The sequence below is a fragment of the Lynx rufus genome, unplaced genomic scaffold (genome assembly GCF_022079265.1).
Source record: "Lynx rufus isolate CCGP_SWC_20201006 ecotype Redwood Valley unplaced genomic scaffold, mLynRuf1.p SCAF_10, whole genome shotgun sequence".
In the NCBI taxonomy this organism is placed as follows: Eukaryota; Metazoa; Chordata; class Mammalia; order Carnivora; family Felidae; genus Lynx; species Lynx rufus.
The window spans coordinates 6,428,413-6,454,030 of record NW_025814824.1 but is presented as its reverse complement, the minus strand read 5'-3'; the positions used below and the strand labels follow the sequence as shown (position 1 = coordinate 6,454,030).

At 36.2% G+C, this 25,618-nt stretch overlaps 1 protein-coding gene across 3 annotated transcripts in view; it reads left to right on the top strand.

Moving 5' to 3' along the window:
• Positions 1–18,686, top strand: part of JAK2 (Janus kinase 2) — a 115,830-nt gene extending 97,144 nt beyond the window's left edge. For all 3 annotated transcript variants that reach the window (XM_047101299.1, XM_047101291.1, XM_047101307.1), the window contains 6 exons: positions 5,057–5,246; positions 6,094–6,218; positions 6,386–6,558; positions 15,478–15,595; positions 16,916–17,029; positions 17,475–18,686. In XM_047101299.1, the coding sequence (XP_046957255.1) occupies positions 5,057–5,246; positions 6,094–6,218; positions 6,386–6,558; positions 15,478–15,595; positions 16,916–17,029; positions 17,475–17,582 (828 nt within the window). In that variant the 3' untranslated portion in view covers positions 17,583–18,686. The remainder of the gene's footprint in view (positions 1–5,056; positions 5,247–6,093; positions 6,219–6,385; positions 6,559–15,477; positions 15,596–16,915; positions 17,030–17,474) is intronic.
• Positions 18,687–25,618: the final 6,932 nt, after the last annotated feature.

The window sequence follows — 25,618 nt, the reverse complement described above, 5'->3', positions numbered from 1 at the left end:
ACGTTTTTTATTTATTTTTGGGACAGAGAGAGACAGAGCATGAACGGGGGAGGGGCAGAGAGAGAGGGAGACACAGAATCGGAAACAGGCTCCAGGCTCTGAGCCATCAGCCCAGAGCCTGACGCGGGGCTCGAACTCACGGACCGCGAGATCGTGACCTGGCTGAAGTCGGACGCTTTAACCGACTGCGCCACCCAGGCGCCCTTATTTATTTATTCTTTATAAATATTGATGTGCTTTCTCATAGCTGGCGGTTGAGACTGATTTAGGGGTAGAAATGAATTAGGAAGTATAAACTGGGAGGTAATGGAGCAGTATTCTAACAGCGACACCTCCCCTTAAGCTTTCAACCATTTTTGGAAAATGAATGTTCCAGACAGCAAAGTGTGTACCTTCACTATCTTTGGCTCCTTTGAAAACAAAGAGATTTTAACAGCAAATTAGTGAAGAACTTTTAGTGATTATTTGTAAAAAATAAAGCAAGTAGTTAATAATATTAAAGAATAAATTAATGCTTTCTAAAACCATTGGACACAATCTCTTTTTTTTTTTTTTAATTTTTTCAACATTTATTTATTTTTGGGACAGAGAGAGACAGAGCATGAACGGGGGAGGGGCAGAGAGAGAGGGAGACACAGAATCGGAAACAGGCTCCAGGCTCTGAGCCATCAGCCCAGAGCCTGACGCGGGGCTCGAACTCACGGACCGCGAGATCGTGACCTGGCTGAAGTCGGACGCTTAACCGACTGCGCCACCCAGGCGCCCCCACAATCTGTTTTTAAAGTGATATATTAGGAGCTCGTGGGTGGCTCAGTCGGTTAATCCTCCAACTTCGGCTCAGGTCATGATCTCATGGTTCATGGGTTCGAGCCCCTCATCGGGCTCTGTGCTTACAGCTCAGAGCTTGAAGCCTGCTTTGGATTCTGTGTCTCCCTCTCTCTTTGCCCCTCTTCCACTTGCACTCTCTCTTTCTTTCCCTCTCTTAAAACTAAATAAACATTAAAGAATTAAAAATAAATAAAGTGATACAATAAATCTTAAAGTTTGATTTTTATAATCAGAACTTACCTTACCCTAGATTCTGTCTGTGGCATTTGTCTCTCCCACGTCACCAGTTTTCTCTTCTTAAAACAAGTAAAAATATGTACAGACACACCTTTAAACTTTTAATCTAAGCACACTCCTAAATAAAAGGGAAAGAAATATTTGTGTTTAGTGTTTCCTTACATAGTGAGTGCCATATTAGTGTTATCTGTGCCATAAAGATTTTCCTAAGATGTCTCCAGCTGTCATTAATTTTCCTCTTTTCTGCAAGCATATAGCATTCATACATTCATTGTCTCTCCACACAATTTAGCTTTTAATTTCAGTCCTTTGTTTATTAGATCTTGGTGTATGGATATAATGAATATAATGAACGTATTTTAGCGATACGTGCTAGTATTTAAGAAAGAGACGTAAGAAAGAATACATTAAAACATCGCTAATTTAGATGAGCAAGGAGGAAAGATCAGACGATAGAATTATAAAGTATATTTTCTTTCTTAGAGTGACTTTTTTCCGGTTATGAAAGCGACATGTATTTGTTGCAGAGTAATTGGAAAATACAGATGCATTTCTTTCACTTCAGTCTCTGTACACACACACACACACACACAAACTTTGCTTCAGAAGGGAGATCATTCTATATGTACAATTTTCTCAGGGTGTCTGGGTGGCTCAGTCAGCTGAGCATCCTACTCTTGATCTTGGCCCAGGTCGTGATGTCTTGCTGTGTGGGTTTGAGCCCTGTATTGGGCTCCATGCTGACAGTGCAGGGCCTGTTTGGGATTCTCTGTCTCTCTCCCTTTCTGCCCCATCCCTGCTTGCTCATGCTGTCTCTCTCAAATACATAAACTTTAAAAATTAAAAAAAAAAAATAGATATATATATATAATTCTCGTTATTTTTCATTTGTTATATCAGGATTTTCCCATTAATATTCTTTTGAAACATAATTTTGTAAGTGAATATACTGTAATACATTTACAACATTCCCCATTATTGCAGCTTAGAGTTTTTTTCCTTTTGATTTTTAACATTTTTGGTTTTTTTTTTATTTAATTTTTTATTTTTTAAAATTTACATCCAAATTAGTTAGCATATAGTGAAACAATGATTTCAGGAGTAGATTCCTTAATGCCCCTTACCCACTTAGCCCATCCCCCCTCCCACAACCCCTCTAGCAACCCTCAGTTTGTTGTCCATATTTATGAGTCTCTTCTCTTTTGTCCCCCTCCCTGTTTTTATAACATTTTTAGTTTTTTACACAGTTCTTTGGATTTAACATTATTTTAAACATAATGTAAATTGAGGAGACTGTAAGGGTGACATTTTCAAAATATATTTACAAATGTATGTATTTCTCAGTAATTTAGTTTGTAGGAAGTTAAAGGAAAATGGTATGGTCCTTAGTGGTAGCATTTTTTTTTTCAGTTTTAAAGTTTGTTTGTTTATTTATTTGTTTGTTTGTTTTGAGAGAGAAGGAGAGAGAGAGAAAGCGAGCACGTGTGTGCAAGTGAATGGGGGAGGAGCAGAGAGTAAGGAGAGAGAGAATCCCAAGCAGGCTCCATAATGACAGCACGTAGTCCCAGGCAGGCTCAAAGCCAAGGAACCAGAACCCTGAGATCGTGACCTGAAGAAACCAAGAGTTGGACACTTACCCGACTGAGCCACCCAGACTCCCCTAGTGGTAGTTTTTTAATGTAGATATTTTCTAGCTGCATTTGACAATATAATATTAATTTCATCTTTGCTTATTTGAAAGAATTGATTGTTCAGTGGTCTAGCTATTTGTATTGCCTTATTGAAGCAATCTAAAACACCATCTCTACAAAAGTGTGTATCACTTTTTCATTTTATAAAAGCACAATTTTTGGTGTACTTCATTCTTTTATTCTTTTCAATTAGCAGCATGGTAAAAATATTCAAAGGAAGGATTTGTACTCAAGGTTATTTCCATATTTTTTAAACCAACAGAAATAATGGTATATTTTAATATTCATAAAAAGAGTTAAGAAAATATTGTGAAAACTTTCTTCTGCTATCAGAATTCTAAAATGAGTATTTTTGTGATCTTTTATACTCACGTCCTCATATACTTATATTCTTTACTCGTCACCTCAGTTAAAACCTAGCTTTTTGGAAATCCTCTTTATTACCTATTACTCTCTGATGCAGATCTGGGACACACAGATCTGGACCTTGCTGCTACTTTTCCAAAGTCAGAATCTCCAGCATCATATATAGTCCTATGTGAATATGGTTAGTCTCTCCTCATCATTGGCCAACATCTTGTTTGGTAATCCACATTTCAAGTACTTTTGGTACTCCTTGTTTTCATCTTCACCTTACTCCTGCTACTATTTGGGGCATCCATTGAATACCTTTTTAAATTTCCCAATCTCAATCTGTGAACATGTTAATGAGTGCGCTTTGAATTCTGTAATCCCTTATAATAATCTTACTTATGGAATTCAGACCCTGAAATCTCCCTCTTGACTATAACTTTGTATCTTTAGACTCTTTCCAACACATACATCCTCCTTTGGTGTCTTTGTCATTGCCAGTGTCTTTGACCCTTTCTTGTTCCTGAAGCCTCTGAGCCACCTTCTAGATCCAACTCTGGTTTTCCAGAGGAGGTAGACCTCCTGGTAAGCAGTTACACTCTGCTTCCGCTGCTATCCACAGTGCTGTCACCTTCCCTCCCATGATTGTCTGTTTTAACTTTCCCTGTCATTTCCTAGTGCAGGAACAATAAAATTCTGAATTATTTTTTTCTATTTGTGTTTTCAACTCTCGAACACTGTTAAGAAAGAAATCAGATATAAATGTTTATTGTTTCCATTGCAAATTGATTTCCAACATTAGCTGGTACTTAGGACTGTTTTAATTGATTGTTCTTTTATTCTCCCTTATTTGATTTCTTCTGTGGTGCCTGCCCATTCCAAACGTTTTCATTCTCTTCTGGTTTCCTGTCCTAAATCTTTCTTCCCACACAGTGTTTGCCTTTACCTTCTTCTTCCAAAAGAAAATAGAGGCATTCCAAATTTAAACAGTGAGATTGATTTGTGCCTATCAAATTGACAAAGATTTAGAAATATTAACAATGGTTAGTGTTGGCAGCAATATGATAAAATTGACATTTTTTCCACTGCTTATTAGAGCTTAAATCTAGTGAAGGTGACCCCTTCAAACATGTCTGCTGCAGCGTGTATGAAGGACCTTTGAAATATCCTTTCAACTGCGAGTTCCACTTTTAGCAAATAAATCAACCTTGTATTAGTCTGCTCAGGCTGCTGTAACAAAATACCATACACTGGGGGTTAAACAACAGATATTTATTTCTCATAGTTCTGGAGGCTGAAAGTCTAAGGTTAAGGTGCTGGCAGGGTTCAGTTTCTATTGCATACTCTCTTCTTGGCCTCCCTCCATATGGCCACCTTCCTGGCTGTGTCTTCATGTGGTAGAGAGCTCTGGTGTCTTTTCCTCTTCTTACAAAGGCACCAGCCATATCGGAGTAAGGCCTTACTTTATGATCACCTCTTCACAGGCCCTGTCTTCAAATACACTCCCACTGGTAGTTAGGGCTTTATCCTAGGAATTTGGGGGAAACACAGACACTCAGTCCGTAACAGACCCTTCCTTGTTCCATCCAGCTCACTGGCAGTGATATCAAAGGGTATATTGTGAAGAAGCAAAGATCATCCTGGAAATTAGTGATAGAGATTTAGGAATTATCTTGGCTTATCTTAATAAATCATGTTCATGATTTGTTTAAATGCTTGTTTGAAGTTGTTTATATTTCAGCCTATAATTCCTTTTGAAGAAATCAAATTTATAGATTTACTACCTACCTGTTGAAATATTATTTCCTTTTCTTATTCTGAAAGTTGCCTAATGTAAGCTTAGAGATATGTCTGCTAATTCTAGCTACTGGAATTTCGCCTAATTCAACTTCATTAGTAATTTCTCTGGAAAACTTGAGATTTCTATCCTCTTGTGATGTGCCGTTTAGGGCAATTTTGGCAGTGTGGAGATGTGCCGGTATGACCCTCTACAAGACAACACTGGGGAGGTGGTGGCCGTGAAGAAGCTCCAGCACAGTACTGAGGAGCACCTGAGAGACTTTGAAAGAGAAATTGAAATCCTTAAATCCCTGCAGCATGACAACATTGTCAAGTACAAGGGAGTGTGCTACAGTGCTGGTATGTTGCCCATTGAAACCTATTTTGAACTCAAGGTATGTCCTTGGCATCCTGGGTAATAGAAACCTATAATGTCTCAAGGTCTGGACTTCTAATATGCCAGTGACCAAGGAGAGAAGTGTTTATGTCACTGCAGATTGTGCTTGGTGATTGTGGGCTAAATGTTTGTTTATTTTTGAGGGTGTGGGGAAGGCAGAGAGAGAAAGAGAGTATCTCAAGCATGCTCTGACCTGTCCGTGCAGAGCCTGATGACAGGCTTGAACTCACAAACCGTGAGATCAGGGCCTGAGCCAAAATTAAGAGTTGGAGGCTTAACTGACTGAGCCAACCAGACACCCTTCTATGAAAATATTTTTTAAATTGGATACTTTTTGCTCATTACAGATGAGGAGAAAGGAAATTTTCATCAGCCTATTTGGGTTTGCAGAAAGGGTTACATAAGATTAAACCATAACTATTTTAAAGCTTCTTTTCCTTACTTTATTTATTTATTTATTTATTTATTTATTTATTTATTTATTTATTTAAATATGAAATTTATTGTCAGATTGGTTTCCATACAACACCCAGTGCTCATCCCAACAGGTGCCCTCCTCAGTTCCTCAAAAAATTAAAAATAGATCTACCCTATGACCCAGCAATAGCACTGCTAGGAATTTACTCAAAACTTTTTGATTCAAAAAGCTTGTGTTCTTAACTATTACATCACTTAATTTATAATCAAGTTTTGTCACCTTAGACTCAGAGTTTATATATTTTAAGTCATTTTTATGTATGTTTGTTTTCTATTCTCTAACAATAAAATGTGACAAAGTAAAATATTGTGTTCCCCTTTGTATGTTAAAAGGCCGGCGTAATTTAAGATTAATTATGGAATATTTACCATATGGAAGTTTACGAGATTATCTCCAAAAACATAAAGAACGGATAGATCATAAAAAACTTCTGCAGTATACATCTCAGATATGCAAGGTACTTAATATCCTGCCTATTTGTTGTAAGAGAACATGCTAAAGTAATTGTTACAAAGTCCTCTAGAGTTTTTCTTTGATAATTAAGGAAACATATAGAGGAAAGACCATTTAAATTATTTATCTTTGTAAAACTTAGCTGAAATAAAAATGTTATTTCATCCATAGGGCATGGAGTATCTTGGTACAAAAAGGTATATCCACAGGGATCTGGCAACAAGGAATATATTGGTGGAGAATGAAAACAGGGTTAAAATTGGAGATTTTGGTTTAACCAAAGTCTTGCCACAAGACAAAGAATACTACAAAGTGAAAGAACCTGGTGAAAGCCCCATATTCTGGTGAGTATATTTTAGCGAAAATTTACTATTATTCATAGTTTATCATTTATATATTTATAATAATAGCAAAAATTTATCATGCTTACATTGGGCTAAATGCATTTCATGGATTATCTCATCTAATCTCTACGACAACCCTTGGAGAATATGTATTCTGTCCATCTTAAGCATATCTGAAGTGTAGACAGATTAAATAGCTTGCTCAAGGTCAAAAGACCGACAAATGGCAGAATTAGGATTCAAAACACAGATAGTCTGTTCTCAGAATTTGTGCTTTTAAGTTTTCTTTTTTTTTTTTAATATTTTTTTTAGTGTTTATTTTTGAGACAGAGAGAGAGTGTGAGTGGGGGAGGGGCAGAGAGAGAGAGAGAGAGAGAGAGAGAGAGAGAGAGAGAGAATCTGAAGCAGGCTCCAGGCTCTGTGCTGTCAGTACAGAGCCCAATGTGGGGCTGGAACTCATGAACCGGGAGATCCTGACCTAAGCTGAAGTCAGACACTTAACTGACTGAGGCACCCAGGCTCCCCTAAGCGTTCTTAACCATGATGGTGCTTTAATCCAGCATTAACTGAACATTTTATAGCAATTTGAAGCTAAAGGTAGTTTTTTCAAGTTTATGTATTTTGAGAGATACAGACAGAAAGTGAGCGAGGGAGGGGCAGAGAGAGGGAGAGAGAGAATCCCAAGCAGGCTCCACACTGTCAGTACAGAGCCCAAAGCAGGGCTCCAACTCAAACTGTGAGATCATGACCTTGAGCCGAAACCAAGAGTCAGATGCTTATCCGACTGAGTCACCTAGGTGCCCCAAAGCTAAAGGTAATTTTTGATCTTCACTTAAAATTGTGAATTGTGAGGAGCATACAAACCTGATTTTTTATGTGGAGTACATTGTTGTTTTTATTGATTTGTGCTTCGATGCAAGGTCTTTTTTTATGTCTTAGTTCATTAATGGTGCATTTTGTTTTATAGGGATGAATCGCTGAAAATGTATTTAAATGTTTTGATTTGTGATAAAATCTAAATAGACTTTAATTCTGGTTTATTTATCTGCTAAAATAATACTATTAAGATTATGTTGTTTAAATCGGATGTTTCTGTTAAGGGATGGGTTTTGTTTTGGTTTTATTTGCATTTTTATGTTTTATTTACATTTTGGGTTTCTGACTTGCAAGTTAGAATTACTAATATAAACACTAAAACTGTCCATTTATGAAAGTTTGAGGTTCATCAGACTTATTAGGAATATATAGATTATTTAGTTAGCTACTGCTAAGTTCATTGCCCATCCATATCTGTTAGTTATCTTCATTTATTTTATATCTGTAAATTTTACAACTTATCCCAGCTATTACAAATCGTTAGTCTGGAAGGAAATTAGGTAAGAAAACACAAGTGATTTAGAACAAATGGATTATTGCTGAGTGTGGAACCTACTTGAGATCCTCTCTCTCTCTGCCTCTCCCCTGCTGGCACACTCTCTCTTTCTAAAGAAAAAAAGAAAAAAAAGAATGGAAACTAGAAATACTGATTACTACTGAGGAATGTGATTAGGAGAGACTTCCCATTTCACTTTATACACCCCAGTGTCATTGGAAATAAAATTAATGTGCATAAAAAAGGATGTGGTATATATGTACAACGGAGTATTAGCCATAAAATCAATGAAATCTTGTCATTTGCAAGACGTGGATGGAGCTAGAGATTATTATGCTAAGTAAATAACTCAGAGAAAAACATATACCATATGATTTCATTCATGTGAAATTTGAGAAACAAAACAAATGAACAAAGGGAGAAAAAAAAGAGAGAGACAAACCAAGAAACATATTCTTATATACAGAGAACACACAAATGGTTATCAGAGGGGGATGTGGAGGTTGTTAAATGGGTGATGGGGATTAAGGAGTGCACTTGTGATGAGCAGTGGGTGTTATATATAAATGTTGAGTCACCATATTTTACACTTGAAACTAGTATTACTCTGTAAGTTAATTAACTGGTATTAAAACAAAATCTTATTATACAGAAGAGTAATATTTAATGACATTGTGAGTATTTTAAAGAAAAGCCCTTATCTTTTAGAAATGCATACTGAAATAATTATGACTGAAATACTCTCATGTCCATAATTCACTTCATATCAATTCAGTGGGGTAGAGATGGGGGTGGCTAATAAAACAAGGCAGGAAATGAATGTCTATTGTTCTCTATTTGTGTATGTTTGAAATTTTTCAGAATAATAACAGTTTTAAGGAATATCCTGGTGATATCATCATCTAATTATTTTTAGAGTATAAGGAAACTAGAAAATAAGACTCATCTAAACTTATCTGCTTTGGACATGTCCATTGATACATGAGTTTAATTCTTTTTTTCCAGGATGAGAAATTAAAGAAGTTAAATGGAATTAACTAGAAATCCATAAAGATTAGTTATATGGATTTTAAGCAGTTTGGGTATACTTAATAAATACAATCTGATAAACATTTATTAAGTTTCTACTGTTCCTGGGGCACCTGGGTGGCGCAGTTGGTTAAGCATCCGACTTCAGCCAGGTCACGATCTCGCGGTCCGTGAGTTCGAGCCCCGCGTCAGGCTCTGGGCTGATGGCTCGGAGCCTGGAGCCTGTTTCCGATTCTGTGTCTCCCTCTCTCTCTGCCCCTCCCCCGTTCATGCTCTGTCTCTCTCTGTCCTAAAAATAAATAAAAACGTTGGAAAAAAAAAAAAAAAAGTTTCTACTGTTCCAAACACCATACAGGGAGCTTGGGATATGAAGATAGGGTCAGCATCAGAAAAGCAACAACAACAACAACAAACAACTGTGCCTGGTTACTAAGAAAACCGAACTAAAAAGGAAATGTTTGATGTGGCAGGCATATTCAGCCGACAGGTCCACTACACATTATCCCTTCCCTTTCAGAGCTCATAGATTAAAAAAAAAAAAAAAAAAAAAAAAATCAATCAAATGTGTGGTCAGTCATTGCAATCATTATATCATAAGTGCAATAATGAAGAATATAATGGGAAAACATAAGAATGTGGATATTTCCCCTGAGGGTTTAAATTAATCAGAGAAAACTACAACCAGGAAGTGACATTTCAATTATTGATTAATAGTTTACCAGATAGAGAAGAGCAAAGGTGTTCCCTGAGGAGGAAGACCAGAACTAGAGGGGCAGGGACTTGGAAGTGAGTGGCACAGTCCCAGAGCAAACGGGGAGTGATGGCGGCCCGAAAGGGATTGAGCCTCGTGCGCCGTGTGGATGAGTTCAAGCCTCATTCAGTAGACCGTGTGTAGGTAGGAAATTACAGGCCTCATCCAAGGGAATATCATGTTGAGATTCATATTTTAGGAAGAGAGATCTACTTTTGGTGGAGAACAGAAATTCTCAAAGTGTGGGGACACCAGGTTCTCGTTTTAGGGGGTCCAGGAAGTCAAAGGTATTTTCATAATAACACTAAGAGGTTATTTGTGTTTTCACTCTCATTGTTTCAACTAATAATGTAGAATAATTATAACAATATAAAGTTATGTGAAATTGTTCTCTCTTGTTTTCTCTCAAAGTATCTTTTTGTACTGAACTCACCTTTCTTTGTGAGTTATAAAGTGCCTGTATGATGAGATGAAGTGAGGTGGATGGCGTAAGCCTTGTGACGTAGTGTTAGGATCATCTGCATCTGGGCTGTGGTTAACCACTAGTTACTGAGACCCAAGAAAGCAAAACTGTGGAAGGGGGGGGGGAGCTACTGTAAATTGAAATTAACTTTTAAATTTCCTGTGACCACAAAACTCAGAAGTATTCACATTTTTCTTCTGGGTTGGGTTATCATTGAAGTTATTATCAGGATACAGTGTTCCAATGCAATATAAATAAATTACAAATTGGATAATTGTTTAAAGTTTTTTATTGGAAGCATTTCTTTTTTTTTATGTTTATTTTTGAGAGAGAGAGAGAGAGAGCAAGCGAGCACGAGCGAGGGAGGGGCAGAGAGAGAGGGAGACAGAGAGTCCCAAGCAGGCTCCAGGCTCCGAAAGCTGTCAGCACAGAGCCCTATGTGGAGCTTGAACTCAGGAACTGTCCTGAGCTGAAGTCAGACGCTTAACCGACTGAGCGCCCCAGGTGCCCCTGGAGGTATTTCTTAATAAGATAAATGGAGCTATTTTCCCCTCCGATTAGTTCATATATCCCTGTATGAATATTAATTTCTATCATGGGACCAGATTCAGCTTAAATTCTGTTTATTTTGCCTTTTTGTAGATGTGAACACTGAGAAAAGTTGTGTAAATAAGTATATAGGAATGGAAAGAGTTTTGTTATAACAATATTCATTTCTGTGACTCTTTCTGAGATAAGGAGCAAAAAAATATATAATGAAGTACCATTAAAATTTATCTCTTACCTGGCAACTTCATTAAATCCATTCTTTTTTTGAATTTTATTGAAAGTAAAGAATTAAACCACTTGATTTTCAAAAGTGAAATCATTAAAGTAATTCCTTTTCTCAATTTCTGGGAAGTATACTAAAAGTTTTTTAAAAATCTGACTTTATTGTTCAACTCTAGAAGTAAGTGTGTTAAAACTGTGAAATATTAGGGGCTCCTGGGTGGCTCAGTCTGTTGAGCGTCCGACTTCGGCTCAGGTCATGATCTCGTAGCTCGTGAGTTCGAGCCCCACGTCAGGCTGTGTGCTGACAGTTCAGAGCCTGGATCCTGCTTCGCATTCTGGCTCTGTCTTCTCTCAAAAATAAAATAAAACATTACAAAGAAAAAACTGTGAAATATTATTTAAAAAAATAAATTGCAGGACACACGTGTGGAGGCATGTTTATAATAAAGCATATTCACCAGAGCACCTTCCTTTCAAGATTCCTTCTTTTCTAATTTTAAATATTCAGTTTCATACTTAATTTTGTATTTTGTGTTATAAAGAAAGGTCCCAAATTATGTAAGCTTTGGGCCCTCTATTTCTCCCTGCATGTCTGGAAAAATAAATCACAAGGGCAGCCAAGATAAGCTTAAGATGATACATATCTTGTATAATTAATCTTATACTGTTATGAAAATAAGATAAGTCCTTTCTTATTACTTAGTTTGCAATAAATAATACAGAATAAAACGTAGCTAAGATTAGAATGTATGAAGTAATGTATACGGTAAAATGTTTATTATTCCTTTAGTAATTGTGTTGGGGAGACATATGTATCAAACTGATGTTTGACTTTGGAGAAACATTAAATAAGTTAGTGTAAAAATCAGAAATAACATCATTTTTATCATGATCAAAATTTTCCTGTGTATTTAATGGAATGGAAAGCTATATACTGCCAAAAACTAATTAGGCCGTTGGAATAGTTTTATTTTTATATTAGCAAGTGTTAAATGTTTTATATAATGAAATGAGGCTAAATTTTGTATAAATATTTCAGATGTATGAGTTGATAAAATAGGTTTTAACTAATTTATTGAGTAATGAACACTAAATCTGAAGTATTAAAGAGAACTCATACAGTTTTTATACATGAGATATAGCCATCATATCTTTTTTTTTTTTTGCCATCATATCTTTTAAACAGTTATAATTTCATGTAATCTTGCTATCTACATTGCTTTTGTTATTCAAAAGTGCTCTTTGTTTTAAGCTAACAACAAGTTTTAGCTTGTCCTAAGTGTTGGTGTTAAGAACTGAAGGAGGGGCACCTGTATGGCTCAGTCGGTTAAGCATCCGACTTCTGCTCGGGTCATGATCTCACGGTTTGTGAGTTTGAGCCCCGCATCAGGCTCTGTGCTGACAGCTCAGGGCCTGGAGCCTACTTTAGGTTCTGTTTCTCTCTCTGTGCCCCTACCTTGCTCACGCTCTGTCTCTCTGTCTCTCTCAAAAATAAACAAACATTAAAAATTTTAAAAAAATAAAGGAAAAATGCTCCTGCTAGAATATTTTTCTGTTGAAGCAGGCTTTTGGATTCATGGAGGATCCACGCTGAGCTGGAGCATGCTTAAGATTCTCTCTTTCTCCTGGGGTGTGCCTGGATGGCTCAGTCGGTTAAGCGTCTGACTCTTAATATTGGCTCGGGTTGTGATCTCATGGTCATGAGATTGAACTGTGCATTGTGCTCTGTGTTGACAGCTTAGAGCCTACTTGGGATTCTCTTTCTCCCTCTCTCTTTGCCCTTCCCCTGCTTGGTCGGTCTCTCTCTCTCTCTATCAGAATAAACAAACATTAAAAAAAAAATTCTTTCACTCTCCCCGTGCCCCTCTCCCCCATTCATATGAGTGCATTCTCTTTCTCGCTCTCAAATCAAAAGAAAAAAAAAATCTTAAGATTTCCACCTGGGAAGTAAGCTAGATTGTTGATGGCATTCAATGCATAAGGAAAGTAAAATAACCAGCAGGTTTTGGAAAAGTGGGAATGGAGTTCTCTTTGCCTAAAGAACCTTATTTAACATGGAAGTGTTCAGTAAGTCGAAACACAAAAGAAAGTTCAAAAATATGGTTATAAATTTAGGAGACATTAGTATATAGGTGGATGAATATTATCTAATGGAAAGTTTTGACAAAAAGAGGTTTGATGATAGAACGTTGGGAAACCCTAACTTAGAAAATGGAGAAGGAAAGTGTTGGGGAAATATAATTAGAAATGAAATCTCCTCCCAATTCAGTAAACCTCTGCACAAAGATAGAAAAGAAAGTTTTATTACTGAATAAGCTTTAACCCTGAGCGTCATGTGCATCACACAAGTGATCTGCTAAGAGACTGTAAAGACAAGAAAGAAATCTCACCTCCTTCTGTGGCCAAGCAGATTCAACCCATTACGTACATGTTGTCAATATAAACAATAGCTAGTCCTCAAGTAAGAGAACTTGACATCACACATAGTTTATCTTAAGTGACTGTGTTAACTAATTGTCATCACCCACAGGACAGATAGACTTCTCATATTTTTATGGGAGGAGATAGTTTTGCAACTTGGAAGGAGGCACCTGTCGGAAGTTAAACTCTTACTGTCCCACAAAAACTGGGAGGTTGGGTGCTATTTCTTTGATGATTACATTCCGGAGAGGTGGTTCCCAGGTTCTTGAGAAGCATTTTTGGATCATACAGCTGGCAAGAGGCTTTTAAGCAAAAGCTTTAAAAAAAAAAATTACCTATATTTCAAAAGACACAAAGAATTTACAATGATAAATTTTCTAAAGTAAATGCTCTAAGAGGAGAAAGAGTCTTTTCCCTCATTTTCCACAGGGAGAATTGATTTTTTTTTTCCTTTGTGATTTGTATTTATCCTTACGTAAGTGATGGGAGAGAGGAAAACAGCCTTGGAGATGACGGAGGAAATTGTAGACAGTGCTTTCATGAAAACCAAAGGAAGAGACTGTTTTGCAAATGTTGGGGAAATAGAATGTCTTCAAGAATGTTTTATTCCATTTGTGGGATAAAACTAACATACATTTAAAGATAAGAATTTTTTAAAAACTTAATATATATAAAAAAGCATGGTTAATTCTATAGTATCGACAATAAATACATAGAAACTGAGTAACATGAGCTCATTAAGACCTTGAGTAGTCAGAGAAGGATCTGTGGAAGTGAGGAAGCTTAAATCGGATTTTGAAGGAGGTACTAAATTTGCATAATTCATATAGTTAATCTCACCAGTCTAAAACAGATCTTTGTCACTATCCTCTATAATAAGGATAACTTAACAATGGAACCATGATATTCACATTCCATTAGCCCAAATCCTCCCTTGGATAGTGTTGAGACTTGAGTAGACAATGACACTGTTTTCCCCAGTGACTTTGCTTCCTTCTCCCACCACTTTTTTTTTAAGTTTATTTATTTTGAGAGAGAGAGAGAGAGCGTGAGCAGGGGAGAGGGGGAGAGAAGGAGACAGAGGATCCAAAGCGGGCTCTGTGCCAAGAACAGAGAGCCTGATGCAGGGCTCAATCTCAGGAACCGTGAGATCATGATCTGATCTTATCATGACCAGAGCAGAAGCTGGATGTTCAACCGACTGTGCCACCCAGGCACTCCTCCCTACCCCCTTCTGATTAACAGGTGCTTATATTAATAGCTTTTAGTCTTGTTCCAGTTTAGAAGCTTTTTTTTTTTCCAGTTGGAAACTTATCTCGATTCATTTCAAGTTTTAGCTTGCAAAGAGCAGTTTATTTTATTTTTTTTAAATTTCAGTACCTGGAAGGTACTTTGCAGGTACTTTAGAGTTCCAGGAAGGTACTTAGTTATCTTTGTTTGGCAGTTTCCCAAGACCATCCGCAGGCTTGATGATTCACTAGGAGGACTCCTAGGACTCAGCATACAGTCATATTCATGGCTGTGATGCGTTTCAGAGAACAGATATAAAGTAAAATCAGTGAAGGGAAAAGCCATCTGAGGCAACACCTGGAGGAAAACACAAACTTTCAGGGTCCTGTCCCAGAAAAGTCACACGGGACACATGTAATACCCCCAACAAAATCTCTGCCTGGCATGTACCACAACTCCAGACTGCCAGAAGGAAGACAGGTGTTCATTGTAAACCATATTGTTTGCAGAAACATTTCAGGCACAGTGAGCCTCCCTTACCATTTAGGAGCTGTGGCAGCCCTTCAGAAATCTAGTTCCCAGGCGCCAGTCACTTGTCAACCTTGCAAGCGAGCGTTTTTGAGGATGGCAGCTTTAGGCCTACTTATGTTAACTTTTCTTTATACCCTTTTTAATCCAATGATTTTCAGGTTAAATTTAGAGTTGGCATATCACATAATTTTTTTTTCTTTAATGAAGTCTAGTTCATTACATTCGTCGTACAGCGTAGTGATTCGACAAGTCTGTGTTACATTGTGCTCACAAGTATAGCTATCATCTGTCACCATACAGTGCTATTATAATTCAAGAAACCGTCTTACAAATGCTTTCCATACATTATAGGTATGCTCCAGAATCACTGACAGAGAGCAAGTTTTCTGTGGCTTCAGATGTTTGGAGCTTTGGAGTGGTTCTGTATGAACTTTTCACATACATCGAGAAGAGTAAAAGTCCACCAGCGGTCAGTGTGCTTTTTATTTACCGTCGGCTTTTTTTAACATGGGAAAAGCTTCTCCCAGAGAATAATAGTAAGCTTAGGACTCATTTTATACCCTCTTATTGGTGATTTGAAGACAACATCCAACAAAATAACCCTAAACTTGTTCATTAAATTAACTTGCATTTTCAAAAGGTTTTTAGTAAACCTAATTAATTGATTCATTCCAGAAGTTATTGAAAAAGTTAAACGTTTAAAAATAGTTTTCCCTGTCTATTCTACATTTTTTTAATAAAGGATAATTAAAAAAGGAAAATATCAGAAACTATATCCTTACAATAAAATGCTGTCCAAAAGTTCGAAATTGTATTTGTGGTAAATATTTACTAATACAAGTAAATATCCATGCTATAGTTCCTTTCCATTTTTCCATTTTTCAGTTCTTTTCCATTTTTCAGTCTTTTAAGTAATACTTCAATGAACATAGTGAACATTGTCATATATAAATATTTATCTCTTATCACCTTAGAATAAAAGTGTAATTATAAGTAAAAGATTAGGAACTCTTTCAAACATTTTTGATTATTTCGAAATGTTTTTCAGAAAAGCTATACCAGATTGTACTCCGAATAACAGTGCATAAGAGCATACATTTTATCATTTGCTAGTATTTTATGCAGTTTTGTCAAATTGATAGAAGTTATAGTTATTTGATTTTAATTTGTATGTCTCCCATTAGTGTGATTGAGTACATAGTTTTTGGGTATTTGAAATCAGTATATGTGTGTGTGCATTATCTCATGTGCTTTTGCCCTTTATTATGTTAGTAATTTTTCTTCCAGCTTGTAAGAATTCTCTGTATTTAAATAAGCGATGCGTTTGTTGTAAATGTTTCTCTAGCTCATAGTTCAGACTTTAATTTTAGGAATTTTGTACATACGAGCATTTTATCTCCATTGCATTTATGCTTAAATATTCATTCTGTGTTCTTTTTATTATGTTCTCTTTTACAATCTAAATTTTATTTCAGCTGAAATATAACATGATGTGTTAAGACAACTATCAAAAAACCAAAGTAAACATCTTTTAGTTCACTTCTTTTGGGCTCTTCTCAGGGAATTTGTGTCAAATATATTATAGTTATGGAAATGGCACTGTCTTTTCTGAAATATGACTAAAAGGAAGGTTTGATCTTCAAAATAGTCTGTTTTTAAAAGGTTTCAAGCATATAGGAAAACATACATATACAGAATTTTTCACATTTACTAGAAGTTGAGAAAGAATTCTTGTTCAAATTAAATATACCAAAACAAAAATTTATTGAAAAGTGGATTTATATTGCAGGAATTTATGCGTATGATTGGCAATGACAAACAAGGACAGATGATTGTGTTTCATTTGATAGAACTCCTAAAGAATAATGGAAGATTACCAAGACCAGATGGATGCCCAGATGAGGTAACAAAAAAAAAACAAACATTTTTTTTTTGAGAGAGAAGAGCCCGTGTTTCCAAGAGGTGGAGCGGGAGAGGGAGAGGGAATCTTAAGCAGGCTGCACTCAGCCTGGAGCCTGAAGTCAGCCTCAGTCGCACACCCCGGGATCATAACCCACACCAAAATCAAGAGTTGGATGCTTAACTGACTGAGCCACCCAGGCGCCCCCCACAAAACATTTTTTATCCACATTCATCAGATGTTTTCATTCCCTTTTCACAAGGATTTCACGTCACTTGATGACATTTAATTTGCTAAGCTTTTGGATAATCATATGACTGTGGATCTAGGCATAGCCATGACATAAGCCTACATAGGAAAATTAAGTTAGTTCTCCGTTCATGTCTTCATCAATTAAAAGGTGGCACCTTGTGTTCATTATAATTTTGGTTTATTTTCTCTTTTATAGATTTATTTGATTATGACTGAATGCTGGAACAATAATGTAAATCAGCGCCCCTCTTTTAGAGACCTAGCTCTTCGAGTTGATCAAATAAGGGACAACATGGCTGGATGAAAGAAATGAACTTCGCTCTGAGACCAAAATAGACTTAACAGAACAAAGTTTTGTATTTCACATTACTGTGGACTATTATTACATATACAATTATTATGTACATCATGATGCTAGCCAGCAAAGATGTGGAAATATCTGTTCAAAACTTGCAAAATTTAGTTTTTCTTCACGAGGACATCAGTAAAAGACGTTGATGAAAAGACCTTAGCAAAGAATTTTATAAGCAGTTTCACAGACCCAATCAGTTAACATCACTTTTCTCTGGCAAAAGAAAAAATAGACTTTTTTGAACTCAGAATTTTGAAAGATGAAAAAATTGTAATGTAAATTTTGCAATGCTGAAGATGCACAGAATACATATGTACAGTTTTTACCACAGTGAATGTATAATACCTTGGCATCTTGTGTGGTGTTTTACACAAGGGCTGGTGTTCATTAATGTTTTCTAATTTTTCCATAGTTGACCTACAATAACATCACTATACAAATTATAATGCTCAGATAATTGAATAAGCACCTTGTGTTCTTGTTCATTTATATCACTGGCCAGCAATATAAGCAGATGTACACTTTTAGCTTGTAGTTCTATGTACTGTAAATATTTTTCAAAGCAAAGGGAACAAATATTTAGTTTCACTTGTATAGGAAATTTCCCCGACCCTAAAGAATACATTTTGAAATGGAACAAGTTTACAAAGATACAACACAATCTATTTTCTTATTTGTCTCCCTTGTATTTGTTTGTGGTAAGGATGTTTTTAAAATAGAATTATCTCCAAGTTTTTCTAAGACTATAGTGAATAGTTTTCTTTAAAAATTTTGAGATTACAACGTGAGGAATATTGTCATCCATTTAGCTCTTGGCTGCTAATAAGATTCTTCAATCCCTGGGACTTTGGTCATGCATTAAATTGAAGCATAAGCCATAAAATAGATTGTTTTTTAAATGTATATGCTTATTGAGATGCCTGATAGGTTAGGATTTTTTTTTTTTTTTTTTTGCTAAAGAATATTTTAGGGATTTCAGAAATCCTTGAAGACATTTCCTTTTGTTAGAGATTCTTATATACAAGGGAGAAATGAGAATAAATTGGTGAAAAAGTATGCTTGTTAACTTTATTCAAGAATGCCAGTAGAAAATTCATAATGTATGTGTCTAAGAAGAATGAGAGTATACATGTAAGTGTTGGTTGTTGTCGTCCTTTGTTTTAGCGCTACTCCTCTTTAGACGCTGTACCTAAGGAGTGTGGTATGGTAGAGGGGCAGTCTGTGTGTGTTATTTATACAAAGTTTAAAATACTTAGTATTTCAGTTAAAAAGAAAATAGTTTCTTACTTCATTTTCAGTGGTATACGCTATTTTTTTTAAACTTGTACTTAAGGCTTTGGATTATCTATTTTTTGGAGCTGGCTTTGAAATGCAAATTATATAAGAAAATGCCTCATACATAAAGTTTGAAATTTTTTGGTGGGAAGGAAGAAAAGGGAAGAAATGCTTTTTACATTATCTTTAAAGCATTTTAGTGGTAACCAAATGCAGAAAACATCTAAAATGATAGTATATTAGATTTTAAAAGATTTCTGATATCGTGATGAAAGTTGAATATGATTTTTATTTGTAGACTCCTCAAGGACCTGTGTACATAATGCAATTAAGAGATCCCCCGTGCTGCTACTTTACAAGTCACAAGTAGCACATCGTATAATATGCTTGATTTCGGAAACTTAAGTGCTGAAAAGTGGATTTTTAAAGGTTTATAACATTTTGTTTGTTTTTAAAAACAAAGGTATTAACTAGATTGCTTTAAATTTTTCTTTCTTAATGTTTCACTTTTTAGTTTTAGGGAGAGTAATCCCATATAAACATTCTGAAGTTTTTAGAGTGGGATGACTACCTTATTATAAAATTCTGAGTTTGCAAGAGAATTATTGTTCACTGAGGATTTGCAGTGTTTAAATTTTTATTCTGGTTATACATAAAGAGAAATTAACCTGCACCTGTTCAGTTGGTTCTGCACAAGAAATAGGTAAGTAATTATCGTACCAATTAATGCCAAAATGTTTCTTCAAATGAATATTCTTAAGAAATGAGGATAAAGGTTTTCTTAGATTTCTACAATTCTGTAAATATTGCAGTATATTAAGTTATGTAGTCTTTATATAAATCATTCGATGCGTCCATGGCTCCTTACTTTGGGAAATAGTGATTGTTTCACGTCACCTATGTATATGCTGCCAGTAATACTATAACTTGCTGTGAAAGAGTGCTTTCTCATGACTCAAGACTTCTGCTTCAAAGTCAAGTGAAATTTTTATCACAACTATAACTTCTGATGTTTAAATTTTATTTAAATAGTTTTATTATGGAGTAGACATAAGGAAATACCTACAGTTCTATACCTGGGGAGCCATTCTCCATGGGGTGGCATTACGTGGTCACTTTATTGAGACTGTGTTATTTTCTCCATCGTGCGTTTAGCATGTTTCTACAAAACTGAAATACCGACGTAATAAATATTCCGAAGTTATTTTCTTTTGTATTGTCACCTAACCAAGGAAGTGGGGCGCACACCCTGATTTAGGGATATGCAGAGAAAGCCTTTCATCACAGTAAACATATCTTTCAATTTTAAGAAGCACTTCCTAAGACTGCCATCAACTACTCTGTGCTCTTTATGACCATTTCTGTATCCACTCCAGTTCTGGTATTTAAATTATTTCTAATGAAAGTTTTTCTAATGTTTCAGTACCACTTATTACAGATCTTTGGGTTTTCTGTATTAGAATAAGTAATAACAGTAAGTATAAGTCAGCAGGATTAGCCAAACAAAAGGGTGGGTTATATGTGACACGCTTCATTCTATTTGAGAAAAATATCACAGTACGGATCTGAGAAAATACTTGGCGTTTACTCCCAGATTTGGGTTGGTTGTACTTAATTTCAAGATAACTAGCACTAAGTATTTCATGATGCTGACAGTAACATTCAGAGAGATTTCAGAATGACAGAGAAGAGAATTTTAAAACTTTCATATTAATCAAATTTATTTAATATGCATATCATATAGCCTTTAACTCTTCATATGAATCAAATTTTTAGTAAAATGCACATTATAGCCTAAATATTAAATTACCTAATTTTGTGATTTATCAATTTTGTTTTACTTTATTACTGTGTATTATTTTTTAGGTTAAGAAGTTAATTTCTATTGTATTTATGCCATATGGGATTGCTTGGGTGGTGCAGGCCCTAGAATACTGTTCTTTTTCAGTCTTCCAAATCTATAAGGAAATGCCTTATTTCTAACTGAAACACCAGTCTTTATTAATATGGTTTTAAAAGTTGTTAATGATCATTATTCCATCATAAGTCCTTTCTTTGCATAGCAGATTGCTTAACATCCTGTTTTTTTAATGTAACTATAGCAGGTTCATAAAATAAGCGTTAGAAGAGCTTTAAGAGGGCCTGTTCCAGTTATCCATATTCTTAGATTGCGTTAATGGTTTTAATTTTAATACTTGCCTAGGAAGCACACCTATAGATGCTATTTACTGGGGTCAAGCAGGTCGGTTTTGAGCAATGTGAACAGAAGCATAGCTTTTAGATATGACTCTTGGTAAATAACAGTAAACAGAGCGAGGTCACAAGGTAAAGATGCTATATAGCAGGATATTACCGAGACAGCAGGCAGGTGAGAATGCAGATCGTCAGCACACGTGAGAAGACATTATCAGAACAAGTGCTAGAAAGACAAATGAAAAGTATACAGTAGAAAAATTTTTTGATCAATTGCCCTTTCAAGTACAGCTGTATACACAGATGAAAATGTTTAGATGCTTTTCACACACAAAAGATAATTAGGTGGATAGTATTTTTAATGAAAAGGCTTAGGTTCTTTTAAATGCTTGGAGTGCATATGAATCTCTGAATGTGAATTTTCCAGTAGCATGTATAATATTGTGAGTCAGAATTTATTCACTAGAATTAAAAATATTAGAGATTAAGGAAATTGTAGTAAAGAAAATAAAATGAGAAAGATAAATCTAATCCTTAAGGCACTCAGTTGTGAAAATATGTACTTGAAATTTTCTTTTTTGACTACTTGAAATACACAGATGATACTTTCTTCCTCTGCATAATAGTTTTGTTGAAGGTTGCTATAACAGTGAATCTTTATAGCTATCTCAAATTTTAAGTACATTAAAACAAAGTTTATTATTTTATGTCCTTAGTAACTTTTAAGACCCCTCAATGTTTGGTTGGAGAAAAAAGGAAGATTGTTTACAGAATCAAAGACTTCATTTTGATTCTTAGGAACAAATAAATGAACTCTCTAACACTTTTAATTTGCATAACCAAGGTGTCCAAGCCCTTGATCTGCAAGCTGCTGGCGGCCCAAAGCTAAATGCCGAATGGGAAGTGGTTTGTGTTAAATGACTGCACTTACTGACTACTGTTCAGAAAACACTTTAAAAACAAAATAACAGTCACTATTTCCTAGAAATCCTGCCAGAACGTTTCTTTTTTTTTAAAAAACAGGAAAAAAACAGAAGTTTAATAACATGTATGCCTCCTGTATACATGAGATACCCAAAAGAACTGAGTAACTTCCCAAATAGGCCAGGCTCTCACTTGAGTACCTTCTTCAGCTAAACAGGAGTAAGGTTGTTGTGAAGTAGAGTCATCTTTGTCTTTCTGGTAAGGAAAATACCCTTACTAATGGAGATTTCCCATATAAAAGAGCTTTCACTAGATTTCCAGAGCTTTTGCTGTATATCCTGTTTCTTAAAAATGATCAGCTCAAAATAATCCTTATGCCAAAGAAGCGTATTTTGCGGTGCCATAGTCTGCTTCCTTTCGGGTCTGCCTTTGAAATTTCAGATTCATTTTATAGTCCAGAAGCTGAGTTGATTGATAGATTGCTCTATAGTTTCACTGAACTAGTCTCAGTCTTTTTTTGGCGGGGGCGGGGGGAGAAGGAGTCAATGCAATGGCCAGTCTTGATTGGAAAGAAAAAAGTTCACAGCACACACCTATAAGTTGGTGCTTATAAGGGGTTCCACAGCCAGGGCATTCGCTGGGCTTTGCCTCTGTGCAGCCAGAACCAGATGAGGGCACTGTTGTCCTCTTCACAGATGCTTGTTGGTGATAGATGGGACTAAATTAGGGTGTTCCTTGGTGCCCGAAGCTGCCTTTGGGGCTAGTATATTGTATGGGTCCGGTGCCTTCTGTGCAGCCATCATGACCTCCCTCTCTAGCCTAGAAGCCTGCTCATCATCTGTAGGAACACCTCCAGATGCCACGGAGCACACCGTGGTGACTCCCTTGGGACCACAAGTCCTGAGGGCCTGGGCGGCACCTTGAAGCCGTGATACCTGCTACAGACAGCAGTGCTTTCCTCAGTCTTGAGAATAGATTAGATTGGTTAAAAAGTTGGGTCTCATTTCAGGAGGAGGTGGCACAGGTGAAATCTCAGGCCTCCATGGTGCAAGCAGGTATTTAAATAAGAAGAAGCATTTCCTTTAACAGCTTCTGCCAGTTTTCCAGGATACTTATCTGCAGGCTCCAGAGGGCATGTCCCATCATGAGTCACTAAACTGTAGGGGAGGAAAAAGAATTTCCCTCTCCCTTTCTATGTTCTTGGGTGAGATCCCACCAGTATTAAAAAAAGAAAAAAAGGTTAATAGGAGAAAAACAACAGTTTAATAACATGTATACCTCCTGTAAACATGGGAGAAACCCGGGAAAACTATCCCAGACTATCTCTCTTTTAAAAGAAATTTTTTTTTTAATGTTTATTTATTTCTGAGGGAGAGACAGAGTGTGAGCAGGGGAGGGGCAGAGAGAGAGGGAGACACAGAATCCAAAGCAGGCTCCAGGCTCTGAGCTGTCAGCACGGAGCCCAATGCAGGCCTTGAACCCACAAACCATGAGATCATGACCTGAGCTGAAGTCGGACGCTTAAGTGACTAAGCCACCCAGGCACCCTGCCTCTCTCTCTTTAAAAAATGTTTTAAGTCCATGTTTCAATCAGGAATTTTGAGGATAGTATGAATCTCCTGGTATCACTTCTTTTCCTTTCTGTTATTGGTTAAGTGCATTGCAACTTGTTGAGTAGGAGTTACTGATAATATGAGTAAAGGTATTGTTGACAGGGAAAACTGAAGCTGAATCCTGCCTTTTTATTAAAGGACTTGGATTGGGGCGCCTGGGTGGCTTAGTTGGTTGAGCATCCGACTTCAGCTAGGTCATGGTCTCATGGCTTATGAATTTGAGCCCCGTGTCAGGCTCTGTGCTGACAGCTCAGAGCCTGGAGCCTGATCTGGATTCTGTGTCTGCCTCTCTCTCTGCCCCTCCCCCACTCACTCTGTCTGTCTGTCTCTAAAATAAACAAACATTAAAAAAAAAAATTAAAGGACTTGGATTGAATGTTAGATTCCAAAACTCTGAGTATACCATTGTAATTCCTAAAAGAGGCCCCATGTCTTTCCCAAACTACTATTACAGAGGAAGAAATTTCTTTTTTTTTTAATTTTTTTAAACGTTTATTTATTACTGAGAGACAGAGAGACACAGAGCGTGAGCATGTATATCACTTCAGATCTCCCTACCTATGTACTCACTTATCAGTACTAACACTGCAAGCTACCTACAACTTTCAAGTTGCGTCAAGTAATTCATGTTAATAGTCGTAGTAGTGAAGCCATCACCTCTTAAGTGACTTGGTAAAATCCTAAATCCCACTCATGTATTGAGAGTAAAGAACAAAATATGGATATGGGCAAAGGAATCCTGGATAGCCTTATGTGAAGATGAATCACAATGGTATATCAACTTAGAATTCTCTGTTAAATAAACATTCAAACAAAGCTGAGATAAAAAAAAAATTTAGTGACGCTGAAGCTCTGAGGATATTATCCATAATCATGGTGTTTTCAGGGAACCCAGTTTGATGTGGCCCCAATCTCAGATAGCAAGAAACCATAAGAAGGTATCTTGGGCCTGGATTTAGTATGAGAGTTAAGGTTTCATATACTGCTTCTCTTTAGAACATGCTTTTTCAAGATCTGTCACCTCTAAGAGGGTGAATATTGGTATTGGAAGATGAAAAGTCTTACTCTTTTTAAGTTTAGAAAATACATGCAGCACATAAACATATGCAGTGCTTTTAAAATTTCATGGTGGAGAAGATGAGGGAGAAATATTCCAAATAGTGTATCTGAACTAACAATTAGCTGGCATGTGATCTTTCTAGAAAGTCGTGTGATTTTAACCTGAGTTGAAAGATTTTCCTTAACAGATACAAAACTTTGGTCTTCTTCAGTTGGAGATAAATCCCTGAGTATCATTTTGTTGTCTTGTCTTTTACATCTCACAATAAGTCAATCAGATATAATAATCCTGTTAAAAACTTAATTTAACATAGCGTATTTTGATCATATGCAGCATTAACAGTTTTGCTTCTTAGTTATACAAGGAGATAATAAGAAAGTACTTTTTGATATTAAAGCCATGTCATGTAACTGTATATAAAGCCAAAATGAAATTTCCACAGGGGAAAAGGAAAGAAGCAAGGCCAAATAAAGATCATATGTATGCTGTGAAACTGACCCAGAAGACAAAGTACTCATTTTTGATTAAAAAAACACTACACTTTTTGTTTGGTTTCGTTTGGTAGCCACAGGGTGTGGTCTGAAGTGTTACAACAATGTGGTTTTGATTTGCATTTCACTAATGATGGATGATGTTGAGCATCTTTTAATGTGCACTTTTTTGGCCATTTGTGCATCTTCTTTGGGGAAATGTCTGTTTAAGTCCTTTGCTCGTTTTAAAATTGAACTTTTTTAAGTTGTAGGAGTTCTTTTTATATTCTGGATATTAACCCCTCATGAGATCTGTAATTTGCAAGTATTTTTTCTCATTCTGTGGGTTGCCATTTTACTCTCTTGATTGTGTCCTGTGAAGCACAAGTTTTCAATTTCATTGTATTCCAGTTTATCTCTTCTTTTGGTGTCATATCTAAGAAATCATTGCCA